Here is a 17,643-nt window from a genome sequence, read left to right on the forward strand (position 1 = left end):
CACCACTCCCATTGACACCAACACCACTCCCATTGACACCAACACCACTCCCATTGATACCAACACCACTCCCATTGACACCAGCACCACTCCCATTGACACCAACACCACTCCCATTGACACCAACACCACTCCCATTGACACCAACACCACTCCCATTGACACCAACACCACTCCCATTGACACCAACACCACTCCCATTGACACCAACACCACTCCCATTGATACCAACACCACTCCCATTGACACCAGCACCACTCCCATTGACACCAACACCACTCCCATTGACACCAACACCACTCCCCTTGACACCAACACCACTCCCCTTGACACCAACACCACTCCCATTGACACCAACACCACTCCCATTGACACCAACACCACTCCCATTGACACCAACACCACTCCCATTGACACCAACACCACTCCCATTGATACCAACACCACTCCCATTGACACCAGCACCACTCCCATTGACACCAACACCACTCCCATTGATACCAACACCACTCCCCTTGACACCAACACCACTCCCCTTGACACCAACACCACTCCCATTGATACCAACACAACTCCCATTGACACCAGCACCACTCCCATTGACACCAACACCACTCCCCTTGACACCAACACCACTCCCCTGGACACCAACACCACTCCCCTTGATACCAACACCACTCCCCTTGACACCAAAACCACTACCCTGGACACCAACACCACTTCCCTTGACAGCAACACCACTCCCCTTGACAGCAACACCACTCCCCTGGACACCAACACCACACCCTCATGCGTACCTGCATCCGCATCCACATCTTCGGCATCTTCTCCTTCAGAGGCGCGGTGCTCCGCATCAATCTCTATCGCCCTCTTTGGGTCTTCAACGATGCTGTGATGCATCAGCTGAGGACAAAATGTGACAGAGAAATGATCTAATGAAGCCTTCCTCCATTTCTACCTCATTATGTCATATTCTGTAACCTAAATAATATCATTTATAATAATAATAACAAAACAATGTCGTATTTACCCAGGGTAGCTTCTTCAGTGTTGCCACTGCTCTACTAGAGGGCCCTGCCATTATCATTACCCTAGTGTTGCCAGGTACCCATTTATACACCTGGTACCAGAGCACTGGGCGGGATTCGAACTCAGGTCCTCTCAACGAGAGTCAGCAGTCTTATCCACTATGCCACAGCGCCCCCACTAAACTAACTTAAAGGTAATTTAATTACCATACAAGTAAAAGACAAAAACAAAAAGCCTTGCAAATGGCATGGGTATGTCATGTCTTGCACCTGTAGCAAGGCTTTGAGGTGACTTTACTGAAAAATTATGAGCCTCCAACTCTAAAGTTTATGTCATTTATTGGACAATGTTTTGTGTGTATATTTCATGTGCAGTAGAAACAAATGAACAAGCATTAGTTTTGGTCATTCCAAGACATGAGGAGAGAGGATAGAGGTACAACCAGTGAGCATCGATCCATCCTCCTAACCCTGCCTACCTGGAGTGGGTTCTTCCGACTCGGTTCTCCCGTCTTGATGATGCCTTCTGCCTCCATGTCCTCAATCTCACTCAGGTCATCATCATCCACGTCTTCAAACATGTAGTATCCTCCTGTGGCCCGGATCGCTGTCAAGGGATATCAGGAAGAGCGAGGGGGAGGGGGGAGATTAGGTCACTTGGGGTGGTAGGTAGATTAAGATGCTAACCAATACTTGAGCCAGGGTCAAAAGTTTTGTTGATGTTGTTTGCAGCAAGTTGGTTGTGTTTATCAGTATTCTATGTTTTCCAAAGGGGGTACAGTAGGAATATGATCAACAGCCAGCCTTCAAATAGTTTCATTATCAAGGTATTACTAACTTTTCTATATCTTACTCATGCTTCATTGAAGCATATGGAACTCTATTTACAATCAAGGAAAAATCTTTGATAAACACCTCATTCTCTTATGGTTGGTCTTGTTATTTGGTTGTTGCTTTGTTTTATCTAAATTGTGTGCTACATTGACTGTGTTTCACATACAAAATCAGGAGAAAAACTCAGGGAAGACCTTTAAAGCATTTATCAATCTCTAATTGGAACACATTGGAATTACATAATCACATATGAAGCAAGTAAGAACCAAATAATCAGATATCAAACTAGTATACTTAGACATGACATACACATTGAATTACTGTTTGCATGAAGATGTTGCAAAGAGAGTATGCATAACAGAGATAAAACACAAACAACAAGAAGAAATATTAGTTTCATCAGATGACAGTGAAATGCTGATGCTTATCATGATAGATGTGCATGCTTTTATTTGGAGACAACACACACGAGAAGAATCCAGTGTCAAGGCACATTTGAAGATATAACAGAATGAACCAAAAGGTTTCATCTAATAATTTGTCTAAAAAGTAGCAGCCAATTTGTGGAAAAGCACTGGGCAAGGTTTCAAACAGACTGAATAAAAAGGTCCCTTGTAGCTTGCAGGCCTTACTCATTCAGAAAGTATTGTAAGTGGTTTGATTACTGGTTATTCTTTGATGAGATTTGTAGGAAAGAACAGGGCTCCTTATTTACTCATGACACTCATGACAGGGGGATACCTTTAGAAGTTCTTGAGAACATAATTAAAAGTTGAGGAGCACCTAAATTTCTCCCTGCAAAGATGAGAAGGAGTATTATCTTGACGTCACTGCAAGCCAATTTTCCACGCTAACATTGCCTGGTACTTTGTGCATCTTTGGGAGTGTGGAGGAGTGGGAGGGGGAGGGAAGAAAAATGGGCTACTACTTTTTCTGACAAGATCAACGGCACGCATATATCAGTCACTGTTTCAATAATCTTTCCCCATACAAGCTTCATTGCCACATTTTAAGCACATACACACACTAAGTATTACATCAGTACTCAAATCATCACTCCTTTGGGAAATAGGGCATGGTAAACTCTGGGTTACTGTGAAAGAAAGGGACAATTCTTTCAACCTACAGGGGTTACATGATGACATACAATCACATTGACAAGGGGAAGAAAAATTTGTTCTTCTAGTAATTTTTTTCTTCCAAACTTTGCAGATTCAATGCGATAAAGAAAGTCAATTCATGTACGCATCTCTTGTTTTACTACACACAAAGCCACAAAATAAATGCTGATGTCCTAATGAACAAAGTAGGTGAAAATGAATTCCCCTGAATTCCCCTTTAATAGTTACCCAGAATTTCCATGCCTCACAATCTCCCAATTTGTAGGTATAGAAGAGTCTGGAAATAAGACTAGGAGAATCAAGCACAAGATTGACAAAACAAAAACAAACAATAAAAATAAAAACAGCACTGCAAATGGATGATGCTTTGATTCCGGCAGGATGATGCAGTCTTCTTGCAGCCCAGGCATTTCACTCTTTATAAAATCTCTTGCTGGGTCATACCAATGTTACCATCGAGACCTCGTCGCCATGGATACAACCTAAATAAGCGTTGCTCCTCCGTGAGAACCTGGCTCATGTCTTGGAGATGACAGGGAAGTACAGATCACACAGGTGAAGTACCAGACAACCAATCAAAGTGGGAAGTGATATAATGTTTATCTCAATGCTCCGCAGTGTAGCCGTCAATCTTTGCTATTAACATTATCATCAAAACAGAATATCTGTCGGAGTGGAATGTAATTATGACAAATAATACACACATAAACAATCATCAATTTGCCTTAGGCAGTGCTTCTCTTGTTCTCGTCACCTCCCTGTTTCTCACAATCCCTCCCTCCAGCTATTAACTCTTTATTTCTTTTCCTCTTCATTTTTTTATTGATTCATCCATCTCTTCCTCTTTCTTTCTCCATGTAACTATTGATGGATTAGTTTGTTTATCTGTCTATCTGTCTATCTGTCTATCTATCTATCTATCTGTCTATCTGTCTATCTATCTATCTATCTATCTGTCTATCTGTCTATCTATCTATCTATCAAGGTCACTGTCTAGACCTTCATATCTCTTTCTCTCTATCCCTTGATTTATTGATCCCTTCCTCTTTGTATCTCCACCTAACTACTGATTGATTAGTTTGTTTATCTATTAAATTATCAAACTCTCTGTTCTAGATCTTCATATCTCTTTCTATCTCTCACTATTCGCTGATGGATTTATTCATCTCTTGCAATTTCTCTCTCCATCTATCTATCAAGGTCACTGTCTAGACCTTCATATCTCTTTCTCTCTATCCCTTGATTCATCGATCCCTTGCTCTTTCTATCTCCACCTAACTACCGATTGATTAGTTTGTTTATCTATTAAATTATCAAACTCTCTGTTCTAGATCTTCACATCTCTTTCTATCTCTCACTATTCGCTGATGGATTTATTCATCTCTTGCAATTTCTCTCTCCATGTATCTCTCCATTGATCAGTCTATACAGCTCTTAACCTCTACCTCTCTTTTAAGCCCTCTCTCCCTCTCTATCTCTTGATGGATCTATCCATCTCTTCCTGCATCTCTTTCTTCATTATTTGACAGATTACTCTATCTAGTTCTTAACCTCTGTCAATCCCTCGTTCTCTCTCTCTTTCTATATTTCTTGATGAATCTTTTCATCTCTTTCTCTCTATCTATCTACTGATAAATCAGTCTATCTAGCTCTTCATCTCTCTCCATCTCTATCTCCATCTTTCTTTCAAAGGATGAATACGTTTATCTCTCCCTCTCTCTATATATATCTCTCTTTAATTGCCCACAGTCTAGTTAGTAACAATGCATGAGATGTAAACACAGGAGGCTTCATGCAGACTCGGTGTATAAATTGGACCCAAAATTGTTGCAGTGGGCAACCGGACTCCTGGAGGACAGATTAACAAGATTATGGGTGATATTTGAAGGACTACATATCAGTACAGAGGATGGTACATTCAATGTGACGTGTTGGTTGCTATAACAAAGTGAATGGCTAGATAGTGGATGGTGAAAATGCAAGATTGAAAAAAAAAAAGATTGTCGACCCAAGGATGTCTAAAAGTTTCATGCTATTCAAAGTCATAAAATTCTTGCGTCAAGTCGTTTGTATTGCAACTGATTGACAAGTTGCCCTTCATCGACATAAATAATTTCATGGATATGAATAATTACGCAGTGCCCACTGCGCACTATAAGGATTAAAACCAGCACTTGCTGTCGGGCAGATGCTTGGTGGTCTCGTGGATAAGACGCCTGTCCAATGATCACGAGGTTGTAGGTTCAAATCCTGCCTGGGTATGTATGCCCATGATTTTTTTTATCATGGCTGCTACTAAACATTTATCAATTCGGTACTTATCTACATGTATGTGGATGTAGGGCAATATGTCAGTCAGTTGCAATTTTCACACTACTGTTAGTGGGTTGGCAAGTCACAGACTGACCATCAAAATTATTGACTCATTAACTCCACCATAGTTTAGTAAACGGTAAGACTTGAAATTAGTTGTAAACTTCAGATGATGGCAGTAAATGTTACAGAAGTCTAACCAAAGGGGCTGAGGCGGTCGGACTCCTAGCTTAGAGAAACCAAGACACCAAGACTTACCTTCAGCGTGGGTTTTTGGTTGCCACGCCTCTTTCTTGCTCAAGAGTTTTGCTTGCTTCTCCTTGATTCGCTTCATCCTAACAAGAGAGATGACAAGATTTAATACAGATGTTACTTTCTACCACAGTCGGCAAAAGAAGTCTCAACTACCAGTGGGAAGTAATAAGTTTTGTTGACAGGAATTATAAATCATAAATAGTGCTAACACGCGCACATGAACGCACATCAGTATAGTTAACTGCCATGATATTGTAAACATGTGTTCAAATACATATAAATTTCTCTAAGTGCCCATGCTAACATTTACCACTGTTGTAGACTGACAAATGTTTGCATCAAAGTACATCAACTCACTTTCTCTTGACCCCTTCTAGAATGTTCCTCTCCTCCACACGCTTGTTTCGAACTTTGGTCGCCAGGATTTCATTAATCAGTTCTGCTCCCCTGCAACAATGAAAACAAAAGTACTGACAATGACAACAACAGCAATGATAATGGTGATAACAATAGTGATAATGATGGTAATAATGATACTAATATTGTTGTCTATTATTATCATTATGAATCTTCATATTATCATAAACTATTATTATTATTATCATCATCACTGATATTATTATCATTATCATTATGAATCTTCATATTATCATAAATTATCATTATTATTATCATCATCACTGATATTATTATCATTATCATTATTATTATTGTTACCATTATCATTATCATTATTCTACTTGCTACAGTAAATTCTGAGATGGAATTGATTTTCACTTTAAGGATTACAACTTTCTCTCTTTCCGAGGGGCATGTCAAAGCAGGGACTCACTTGGATGCCAATTTCTCCTCATCCTGCAAGTCCAGGACGACGTAGAGGAAGTAGTTACTGGTGAAGATGCGGCGCTGGAAGACGATGAAGAAGAAACAGGTCACGTCCCAGGTCAGCTGCGCTTGGTCTGCTGGTAGCTGGCACGGTTCTACAACCGGGTCTAGATGCGAGACAAGAGGTCCAACCAAAGAATCCTTAGGTTAGGTTAATCGTACTCACACTGGGATGTGACAATCTTGCCCTTCTTTGATGTCAAGTCTGATAAAACAGCACCAGAAGTCCTTCTGGGTCACATGTCAGATTTCGCCAGAGCCATGGACAAGTGCTTGGTATGAGGTTTATTGGTGAGTGTAAGGTAATCAAAGTGGTATGGGATTATCAAGAATCCTGGGCCACGGAAAAGTACAAGGTCAGGAAAAGCAAGTATTCAAAAGGTAAAAGAGTATTGGTCACAGCTGCATAATGATAAACCTGCGACACAAACTCAGAAGGGCAAACTCCAACAATGGAAAGGCTGATATGAGCTAATTCTTGTAAAGACGAAGAATTCCAACTTTCTGCTGAATGGTCTTACAGCTTATTGGCAGTAAATTGTTTGAACCCTTAGTGTGCCACATTCAGGTGATATTACAGGCATTGACGCTGTTTGTAAATAAATGCCAACAGAACAGGCCTGGAGAATAACTGTTGAATCTTCCTCACGTCCCCCCAATGATTCAACTGATTGTTGAACTAAAGGATGATGAACAATAGATCATAGCGAAACGTATTTTACACATAACCACAGAAGTAATTCTCCAATCGTAAAAGTTGTACTTGTCTTCTTTTGAAGAAGAATTTACCCCAAATGTACCAGTATGTGCTGGTTCAGTGAATGTAGGAATGGAATGCTTGTGTTCGTATCTGTAAATTTTCTTCACATATCGTTGCCCTACCGTGACATCAAGAATTGTTATATTTTTCTTATCTAGCCGTGAAGGCACATACATTGTAGATTATACCAAAACTGTCAAAATTCATAATTTTGATTGTGTGAGTTTCTCATAAAGGAAAAAAAGATGGGGAAGAATTCTCACCACTATCAAAGTTGTAGTTCTGCAGACAGGTGACACCAAAGAGCTGCATGACCCAACAGCTGCCGGATGAGCTTAGTTCGCTTTCATAGCCACATGCCACAATCTGTAGCGCCACTTTCATGGTGATGACAAAGATGTTGTATCCTAGCAACAGGTTCCATCTTGAGGGGATGAGGAGAAATATAAAATGAGATGCATCACAGTTTGGCAGGTTCAGACAAATGGTCCAGCACTCGAGAAAATCTTCAAAAATTTTCCTTTATTATCTTGTTTACAGTGATTATACATATTTTCTTCATATAAAATAGCTACTCCTGTCATACGGTTGTAGTTTTTAATGCATGTTGATACAGCACAATGCTCAGGGATTGAAGTGGAGCAGGAATTCCACATTAGCTGTGTATAACCCATCACATGTGATATTCTGGCAAGCCTTCACTTTATACTGTCAGTTCTGATGGTGGTGGCGGTGACGGGCAATGTGGTGTACAGTTGAGTCCTACTGTACATGCATGAAAATTGGCATGAGCAATATATGAAGAATACGGTTTCTTTAGTTTTCTTTTGTAATGATTTTATGTCACCATCTCTTTACCAGCTGTGAGCAGGATGTTTCTTATACCCTTCCATATACCTGAAAAGGTCAACAAGACAACTAAACACAACGAGAGATGTCTGAACAAGATATACAACTACCCTAAAATCTCCTGATTGTAGCAATAACTGCCACAGATGCAAAATCTTATTCTTGAAATTCTTACACTGAATTCAACTTCAAGCAATTTTGCAGGTGCTCTGAAAACTGGGAGAACAAAAACAAAGCTCACCTACATGTGTATCTTACACGTATTGTATGTAAAAATTAAGAAGTGAAATGGCCTCTCAATGACCACTGGTGTGAGGTGAGGGTATTTTACGTTTTGATGACCACTGGTGTAGGTTTGGTGTAATTACCTTTAGAGGACCGTTGGTGAAGGTGTGGTGTAATTACCTTTTGATGACCAATGGTGTGGGTTTGGTGTAATTACCTTTTGATGACCAATGGTGTGTGTTTAGTGTAATTACCTTTTGATGACAAGTGGTGTTTGTTTGGTGTAATTACCTTTAGAGGACCATTGGTTAGGTTTAGTGTAATTACCTCTTGATGACTATTGGTGTAGGTTTAGTGTAATTACCTCTTGGTGACCATTGGTGTAGGTTTAGTGTAATTACCTCTTGATGACTATTGGTGTAGGTTTAGTGTAACTACCTCTTGATGATTATTTGTGTAGGTTTAGTGTAATTACCTCTTGATGACTATTGGTGTAGATTTAGTGTAATTACCTCTTGATGACTTTCGGTGTAGATATAGTGTAATTACCTCTTGATGACTTTGGTGTAGATTTAGTGTAATTACCTCTTGATGACTATTGGTGTAGATGTAGTGTGTACCTCTTGATGACCACTAGTGTAGGGTGAGGGTAATTACCTTTTGATGACCACTGGTGTAGGTTTAGTGAGGAATTTTGGTCCGAACCAGAGAAAGTAGAAGGCAAAGACAAGATAGAAGAGTCCAAGGATGCTGATGCGAGTTGTTGCACACAGGAACACGATGGCCAGTGTCACGTAGAACATGTACCCGAAGATCAAGTTCTGTCAATATCAATGATGATATTATCATTATCAGATGACAATTATGAAAGTTATAACTTTTAATAAGAAGAAATACTAAAGGAAAATATAACACACAAAAAAAAAGAAAAAGAAGAAGCAAAGGAAGGAGACATAACAAAAAGAAGAAAAAGTATAGAGAAATCACAGATATTTATTCAGTATACTGAACTGAAATTACAGCATTTAAACTGTCAGTGATAAAGGGATGTGAATCCATTCCTCGTCAGTTACAAATGTACAAACATTTTGAGAAAGAGGCCTGCCACAGAAATTCATCCATATCTCACTATAGCTGGCAATAACTAGAGCAAAGTATTTCATTATAGCATCTGTTACAGAAAGGAGAGATTATCCAAAGCAATCAACAAACAGAGCTTACCTTCGCAACATCCAGATATGACCTGAAATATATGAAGAAAGAAAAAGTATCGAAATTCAAGTCAGTGTCAAACTTCAATGGATAGTACATGTTCATAATCTCCGAGGACTGGTTTATGCCACATTTTCAAATACTACTACATATCTAATGTAAGTGTAAATGTTATCATACATGTTTCCATATATTTGTAATAATTCATGCTGCATACATCACAAAGCACTACAGATGAAATATCTATGTTGATATTAATAACTATCAAGGCTTCTGAACTCACTAATAAGCAAATACCCATTTTGAAGACAATATGTATTCTAAATATATTTTTCAATTTTATTTATTTATTTTTTTTTTTTTGGGGGGGGGGATATGAAAAATTTGTTCGCAAAAACCGATAAGTCCATATTTGCCAAATGGAGATATTTGCGATTAAAGGTCAAGAAAAATAAAGAGAATGATAAGAATATTTTTTCTTCTTTTGACCATGACTTCAAAAATGTACCTTTTTATGTAGTGACCAATATATCATTTAAAAGGTAATATTTTGTACTTTATGACAGAGACCATACTTCAAAATCTTCAAAAGTGGACTTATTGCTTTTGCGAACAAACTCTTCATATTTTGAAGAGTTGTTGATCTGAGGAACATCATGCAACTTGCGAAATATGTGCTGATAAAACTGTAGACAAACATGACATATACAGTATTTTTTTATGCGCATGATGTTCACCCAGAAATACATTATGTATTCGCATGCGATATTAAATGCTTCTGCAATAATAATCTAGTTTGAGAAGAAATCTACACAGCAGCTCAAATATAAAATGGCCACTAGACTCTGTATACAAAGGTCATCTTTCTGCAGTGGTCATGTTAGGATCCCCCCTTGACCGGCCCTCCAGTACAGGTTTAACTCACTTGTTGAAGGTGAAATTTGGTACAGGGTTCTCCTCAACCTTCTCAACATCCACTGACACCTCGTAGTTGTCGCCGCCTTTCGTCTTGACATCCCCGTTGGACTCATTGCGGAATACGTGCCACTGAAGCGCGACAAACAAAAGCTGAAAGAAATCCGCTACAAGGGATAGTGAGAGGAAAAGAAGAAGAGACACAATTCAAGCAAGATTAGAGAAACTGGATTTCTTGCTTTGAACAATCCATTACCTCTCCAACACAAATGCAACTGATGTTAAATTGTTCAGTACCGGTACATTATATAATATATATATATATTATAGTATATATAATATCTTTTCATTTTTGAAGCGCCATGAGCACTGAAAAGTGGACCTGTGCGCTATACAAGTAGCCACTATTATTATTATTATTATTATTACATTAAACTAGGGAGAAAAAAAATCCAGAGACGACTGATTATATGCAAACCTGACAAATGCTGGTCAGTTGGTTAAACCCAGAATTGGCCACTCGCTCCAGCATACATGTTAGCCTCAGCATGCTTTAGAATGCAGCTAGGGCCAACAACAAAGTAACCAGAACTGTTTTGACTAATATTGGTGTGAAAAGCTCTGCAATTACTCTTATACTCCTTTCATACTACACAAAGCTGTATCTTGTTTTTATTACTGCTTACGCCCTTTAATTCATCTCTCATCATCGGCTACTGCAATTCGAGGGACAAGACTGACCTTTAACCTTTGTAATATATACTGTTATGACGTATTTCACTTTGACTAGAAGCAACAATGGAAATAACAAAATGAAAACCTTCAAGAAAAAAAGACAGCATGGCTTGGTTGCAGCAGCTAACATCATAATCTTTTTTTCTTTTTTTTTCATGAGCTCCTATTATCTACTCATTCATAGAGTTAACCATTCACTTTAAAGGTAGGGGAACCTAATGATGATATGTTTCTTGGTTTGCAACTCACCAACTATAACAGAAGACTCCAGGGGGTACTGGTAGTTGGGTAGATACAGCCATGCCACAATCTCTATCGGTAGTTGGCTTACATTGTACCATGGATAGCCTGAAAAGTAGGAGGATAAGAGAAATGTTTCAAACACAAGGACATAGAATGACAATCTATAAAAAATAAAACAAACAGACAGTATGTTATCAAGCTGCCACCAAAAGTCTTATTTTCATCCCTATGTAATGCTCATTCAGCACAGCAACAATCACAAAGCTGATTAATATGCTACAGCTAGAAATGTTTGTTGCCATACATCATAAACGTATCTCCCTGACTTAAATGAATCTCCCACATGCATAACACTTTATGAGAGAAAAAGATCATCTTGAACATTAGAAGAAAACCCCCAAATTTCACAGGCACGAAACTCTCAGGTATTTTGCAAGGAGTCAAGATTTGCAAGAGCCTTTTTAGCAGCATGAAATTTTCGTGAGTTGTAGACAAGAACTTTCGTGTGCATTTTAATTTCATGACTCTTGACTCTCACGAAATTCGCAAAATTAAAATTCACGCGAACATTCCTTGTTTTACAGTATTGAATGCCAATGGTGATTCGTGAAAGTGTCATACCACAAAAAAAAAAAAAAAGGCCGTCAACATCAATGCGCAAAAAGTTTTTGAATAAATGCTTCTGGTTGTACAGTATTGGTCTCACGGTCAAAACACAAAGGGTTGCTGTCACCAAAAACAATGTTCCCTTGGTACGCCTCCAAAATAAATTGAAATGCCATCCAGTAAGAAAATATAGCAGGTAAGGCACATACACTAAATTTGATGCAGCAGCCTATAAAGCTTGGTAAGTAGGGGGCAGCATCACTACAAAGTATACAAAAATGAAGAAAAGCTGAATCCAGAGTATGTGGAGGAAACTTTTCATCCTCAAGCCACGAAACCCTGAGCTGTCTGCTGAAAAGGCACTACACGAACATTCGAGCAAAGTTCTACCTTCATTTTGCATTTAATAGCATTTCCACCTATTCCATCAGCACAGAAACAAATCATATATCATACACAAAATTTCTCATGGAGATGTTTGCATAACGTCATCATCTGCTTATCAGTTAGATTAACTTCTTAATTACAAACCTTGGCGCTTGTAGATTTGAAATGGGGTATTAAAAAAGATATAAACAAGAGCCCTTTGAAATAGAATAGAAGATAAGTAGATTCCACACTTTAGACAAGACTTCCTCCGATCCTTATTTTTCTTTCTTTCATTTCATTGTTACTCATCATTTTTTGCTTCAAAAAGAAAGGAAGTAATTAGAGTAACTCACTGATACATAGCATGGGAGGTAGGCCCAGGGCCAAGGCGTAGGTGATGGGTAGGAGAATGGCCAGTATCAGGGTGTAAACGGGCCACAGGGAGGCACAGGTCCTTCGCCGGACGAAGAAGAAGGGCAGGGCCAGTATGATGTAGAGGAACGCGATGAAGTCCAGTCGAACCGCCGCCACGATCATGGTGGTGGAGAAGCAAATCTAACAAGCAAAAAGTTTGTGTGTCGACAGATTGATCATAAAGTACTTCTGATGGACAAGTCTAGCATGATCATACCCCATGACACACATTTGCCTTTCACTTCTCTTCTCTTTCTACTCAAAATCACATAGCAATCAAATAATCTTTTTATTAAAGTTTACAGTAAAACATTTGTGTCTCTTTTTATTGTGAAATACTGAAATGAATGCTCTTTGAATGATTTCATGTTAAGCTAAAGCATGATACTTCTTGATATATGAGAATTTGCATCTGAAATAGTACTTAGTCGTCCTTAAAGCACTTGCATGCCTTGTACCAATCGGCACAGAAAATCCGACAGCACTGTACACACTGTCCAAGGTCCCCAGCACAGAAATGGGTAATATTGTATCGCTCTTGAGAAAGTCAGGAAAAAATCTTCATCTCTTTCTAACTATCAGTATTCTTGCAAATATGTAAAACATGTATCTATGATATTTCAGAGTAAAGAATTCATCAAAAGTCCCAAATAGAGACAACCACTATATTTTCTATTGTACACTGACAACATCATGAACAGCTAAAATTTTTAGAGGATTATTCAGCCTTTACATTTCAGGATATAGTGAGTATAAGAATGTCACACCTCCAGGCCAAATTTGTAGAAGCAGTAATTGAAGAGATACTGTATGCACTCAAAGACTCCCTTGTCGGCGATTTCCCGCGAGATGTCGTCAAACACAATGGAGTAGACGGGCTTGATGAGGCCGCGCTGGAGACGGTACTGGCGCTGGTGCAGCACGACGATGCTCTGGATGATGATCATGACGATGATGGCTACGTAGCCCTGGTCGACCACAAAGAGACAGGCTGTCGAGTTACTTTGCATTCATTCCATACATAATTCTTGCATCTGTGTAGTTACATTTGTTTCTCTAGTTAACTCAATTCAATTCAATTCAATCCTAAATCAATTTGATTTTTCAATTGAACACTAATGAAGAATGTACACAAATGAGGTGCAAATATCAATTAATCAATTACCAAATACTAATTATTGGCAATTATTTCTTCAAAACAGATGCTGTTTATGCTATAGGAATATACAGAAAATTACAGTAAAATCAAGAAGGTTCTTCCCACTAAAAACTGCGCTACAATTTCATTACCAGCTTAACCCGTTGAAGACGAGTCTGGAGCATACTCGGGACAGTGTCTATAAGAAATGCGTGCTGCAGCAAAATCAGCCTGTCCTCAATGGGTTAACACCACCAATAGTCTTTCAGAATCCTAAATCTCAGAGCTTCTCCAAATAAAGCATGGTCACAATTATGTTCTAATCCAAAGTAGTTTGTGATTCTTTTTTTAAAAAGAACATTAGGCCTCTCTGGTTGTTTTCTCTGACTAAAATGTATCTACAATGAGATGAGAGATAATTTCAAGACAGCAAGAAGAGAGTTTCCTAGATGACTGGATCTAAACTCACCTCCACATACACGTAGAAGCTGTAGTCAACTTTCTCATACCCAAACCAGCTTGTTATGTTGAAATCTCCTATCGGGGGGAAGTCCTCATTCTAATCAGCACAAAGTGAAAGAAAAAAAACACAAATATAACATAGCAACATGTATCAAAAACACAAGAAAATCATATCTGAAGAATACATTGTTTCAGACAAAGTGCTCAGGCATGATTAACCCACCTTACATCAACAAGTAGTACAAATTAATGTGTTATTGCAACTGATAGCCAAATTGCCCTACATTAATGTCTTACTGTAATTTTTACTCTTAACACTGATTAATCAGTTTTTGATTATATCAATGAAGAGCAATTGGTCAATCAGTTGCATAAAAATAAAAAAATCAATAATTCAGAATAATGAGTCTCGTTTCTTATGGCAAACATTAACATAACGCAGTTTTTCTAAACCGACCCTGGATAAGAATAGCTGCATTAGACTCCACTGACTTGTTAAGAACAAAGAAATCTAAATTTTTTCCATAGCAAAAAAAGGATAAAGATAACTGTGTCATCACTAGTTCTGTCTGAAGAAAACCTAATTTTATTCAAAATGCTCCTTTGCAGTATGTGTCTTGCAATGACAATAAATGTTACATGAAAAATGAAGAACTTCTCATAAAATTTTCAATGCTGAACACTGGCACCGGTCTGATGGTCCCAGACCAGTAGAAACACTGTCGGACCAGCAACTTTTGAGGGCTTGCTAAATTTACTGGTCAGAAAAAAGAAAAGAAAAGAAGGTACAGGACCAGTAAATTTCAGGTTCAGATCAGTAGGGAAAATGAGTTAGTGTGCAGCCCCACATAAATAAATAATTTCACTCCTGTCTATAATGCATCTAACAAGGGTGTGAGAGAGGGCTTGCAGAAAAATGTCTTAAAAATTCTGAAACTTATTTTTTTTTTTTAATGAAGTGCATTAAACTGCAAAATGCATTAGTGCATTTGATCTGAAAAAAAAAAGGTAGAAAAAAAGTCTGATAAGTGGGGTTTGGGAGAATAAAAACTCTGAAATGAGATTAAACTCTGAACTCTCACATCCCTGATCTAATAATCAAAACCACAAACTTCAGAAAATGTCATAATTTCTTGAAATGTGGTCTCAGTGGTCAAACCCACCCCAGTAGTCAACCCACCTCAGCGGCTAATGCATCTTAGTGGTCACACACATCAGTAGTCAAACCCATCACACTGGTCATCTCATTTCAGTGGTCAAACCCAACTTAGTAGTCAACCCATCGCAGTAGTTAACCGAAGTCAGTAGTCAACCCATCTCAACAGTTAAGTCATCTCAGTGGTCAAACCAAACTCAGTGTTCTACCCACCTCAGTGGTAAACCCATCTCAGTGGTCAAACCCAACTTAGCAGTATACACACCTCAGTGGTTAAACCAGTCTTAGTGGTCACACCAAAATCAGTGTTCTACCCACCTCAGTGGTCAAACCACCTCAGTGGTCAAACCCACCTCAGCAGTAAACTCACCTCAGTAGTCAAACCAGTGTCAGTGGTCAAATTAAACTCTGTATTCTACCCACCTCAGTGGTCAACCCATCTCAGTGGTCAAACCCACCTTAGTAGTCAATCCACCTCAGCAGTTAATTCATCTCAGTGGTCAACCCAACTTAGTGGTCAACCCACTTCAATGGTCAAACCCATCTCAGTAAGCAACCCACCTCAGTAGTCAATCCAAGTCAGTAGTTAATTCATGTCAGTGGTTAAACCATCTCAGTAAACTCATGTTCTACCCACCTCTGTGGTCAATCCACCTCAGTGGTCAACCCATCACCATGGACAATTCACCTCAGAGGTCAGACCCATCTTAGTGGTCAAACTCATCTCAGTGGTAAATTCATCTCAGTGGTCAAATCAATGGTCAAACTCACCTGATCACAGTCCTTGGTCAGAGTGCTGTTGGAGAACAAGACACTGAACTCCAGCTGGAATAGCATCTTACTGACCACCACCAGTGAGATCCAGACCAGGGAGATGATGCAGCTCAGGCGGTGGAGAGACTCGAAGACGATGGGGAGGAAGATGAGGAGGAGGAGGATCCCATTGACCGCTGTCACCTGATATGAGAGGGCGTGGTCAACAAAGGCATTAACTGTTTGTTTCTTTGTTCATTTCCCACCATTCAACATTACACAGGACTGATAAATCAGCTTTTCACACCCTCCAGTTAAATATTCTTTTTATGATTTGGGTACAGCAGAGCCTTCTATTACAGAGTTTGGCCAACCCTGTTATGAGTTTTTCGATCTACCGACGCCATTGTGTGCCCACCAGAGAGGTTCTATAATATTATGTAATAGAGTAAGCGCTCATCATTCAGTGCGTAGAAATGAAAACGGGGCCAATTGAACAGTGGCGAGCACGCACGAAAGAGGTCGACTACCAGAAAAGTGTGGTACCTTCGTGAATGCTCGACTTCTCGACTTCTTTGCTAATGGCAGCGGGTCGTTCAATTGGCCCCGCTTCTATATGCGAGCGTGCAATCTATTACATATAGAACCTCTTTGGTGGGCACAAAATGGCGCCTGTGTTTAAAGTTGGCCAAACTCTGTAATAGAAGGCTCTGGGGTACAGCATTGTGTACCGCCATTTTGTTTCCATTATCATACAGTTGTGTAACGTTGTCATGGTGACTATTTTCTCATTATCAGTGCCGGCATAAATCGGCACGGCGATAATGTAACACACACTTGATCATCTACGCACTCATGCATGATCACACACATTTGGTACCACAGGGTACCTAATATTGCATCATATTTCCTGGCAACAGAAATCATCACATAATATATGATAAGGGTTAGTCAAAGACCTTTGAGAACATTGCATACCTTTGACTTTAGATTTATTTTTCTTTCTGTTTTTTTAGCCATTTTTACAGCGCTGCCAACAAGCACACAATTAGTTAGGTACCTGTGCACGACTATATCCAGCTTTAGTGTCTTTGCGCTTTGTGCATGCAGTAGGCTCTCAAAGTGCCTGCCAAAATCTAATCATGTGCTGCTTCCCTTCGTCTACCATTTCTTTATACATGATAAAAATATCCTCCTTCGGGACAACATTTCAAGCAATGTTCCCCATTTCCACCTCCAAGTATTGGCATACCCAAATAACAACCCCCTCTTGCCCACCTCCAACACATTGCATTAAACACTGGTCCTAAGCAACATGCAGGAATGTATGAAGTGATACCAGGAAAGGAGGCAAAGTTTTGCACTAGTAA

The 17,643-nt window shown here is 39.2% G+C and overlaps 1 protein-coding gene across 4 annotated transcripts in view; it reads right to left on the reverse strand.

The window, feature by feature from the left end:
* Positions 1 to 17,643, reverse strand: part of LOC139727292 (piezo-type mechanosensitive ion channel component 2-like) — a 65,089-nt gene that overhangs the window by 40,198 nt on the left and 7,248 nt on the right. For all 4 annotated transcript variants that reach the window (XM_071638263.1, XM_071638256.1, XM_071638270.1 and 1 more), the window contains exons 6-19: positions 16,292 to 16,477; positions 14,372 to 14,461; positions 13,532 to 13,732; positions 12,704 to 12,905; positions 11,382 to 11,480; positions 10,408 to 10,564; positions 9,492 to 9,513; positions 8,928 to 9,091; positions 7,460 to 7,620; positions 6,384 to 6,543; positions 5,909 to 5,998; positions 5,555 to 5,631; positions 1,508 to 1,635; positions 798 to 903 (exon numbers count right to left, since the gene is read on the reverse strand). In XM_071638263.1, coding sequence (XP_071494364.1) covers positions 798 to 903; positions 1,508 to 1,635; positions 5,555 to 5,631; positions 5,909 to 5,998; positions 6,384 to 6,543; positions 7,460 to 7,620; positions 8,928 to 9,091; positions 9,492 to 9,513; positions 10,408 to 10,564; positions 11,382 to 11,480; positions 12,704 to 12,905; positions 13,532 to 13,732; positions 14,372 to 14,461; positions 16,292 to 16,477 — 1,843 coding nt within the window. The remainder of the gene's footprint in view (positions 1 to 797; positions 904 to 1,507; positions 1,636 to 5,554; positions 5,632 to 5,908; positions 5,999 to 6,383; positions 6,544 to 7,459; positions 7,621 to 8,927; positions 9,092 to 9,491; positions 9,514 to 10,407; positions 10,565 to 11,381; positions 11,481 to 12,703; positions 12,906 to 13,531; positions 13,733 to 14,371; positions 14,462 to 16,291; positions 16,478 to 17,643) is intronic.

This window comes from Diadema antillarum, unplaced genomic scaffold, assembly GCF_040938485.1.
Source record: "Diadema antillarum isolate AM-2024a unplaced genomic scaffold, OU_Dant_1.0 scf00000017, whole genome shotgun sequence".
NCBI classification, from domain to species: Eukaryota; Metazoa; Echinodermata; class Echinoidea; order Diadematoida; family Diadematidae; genus Diadema; species Diadema antillarum.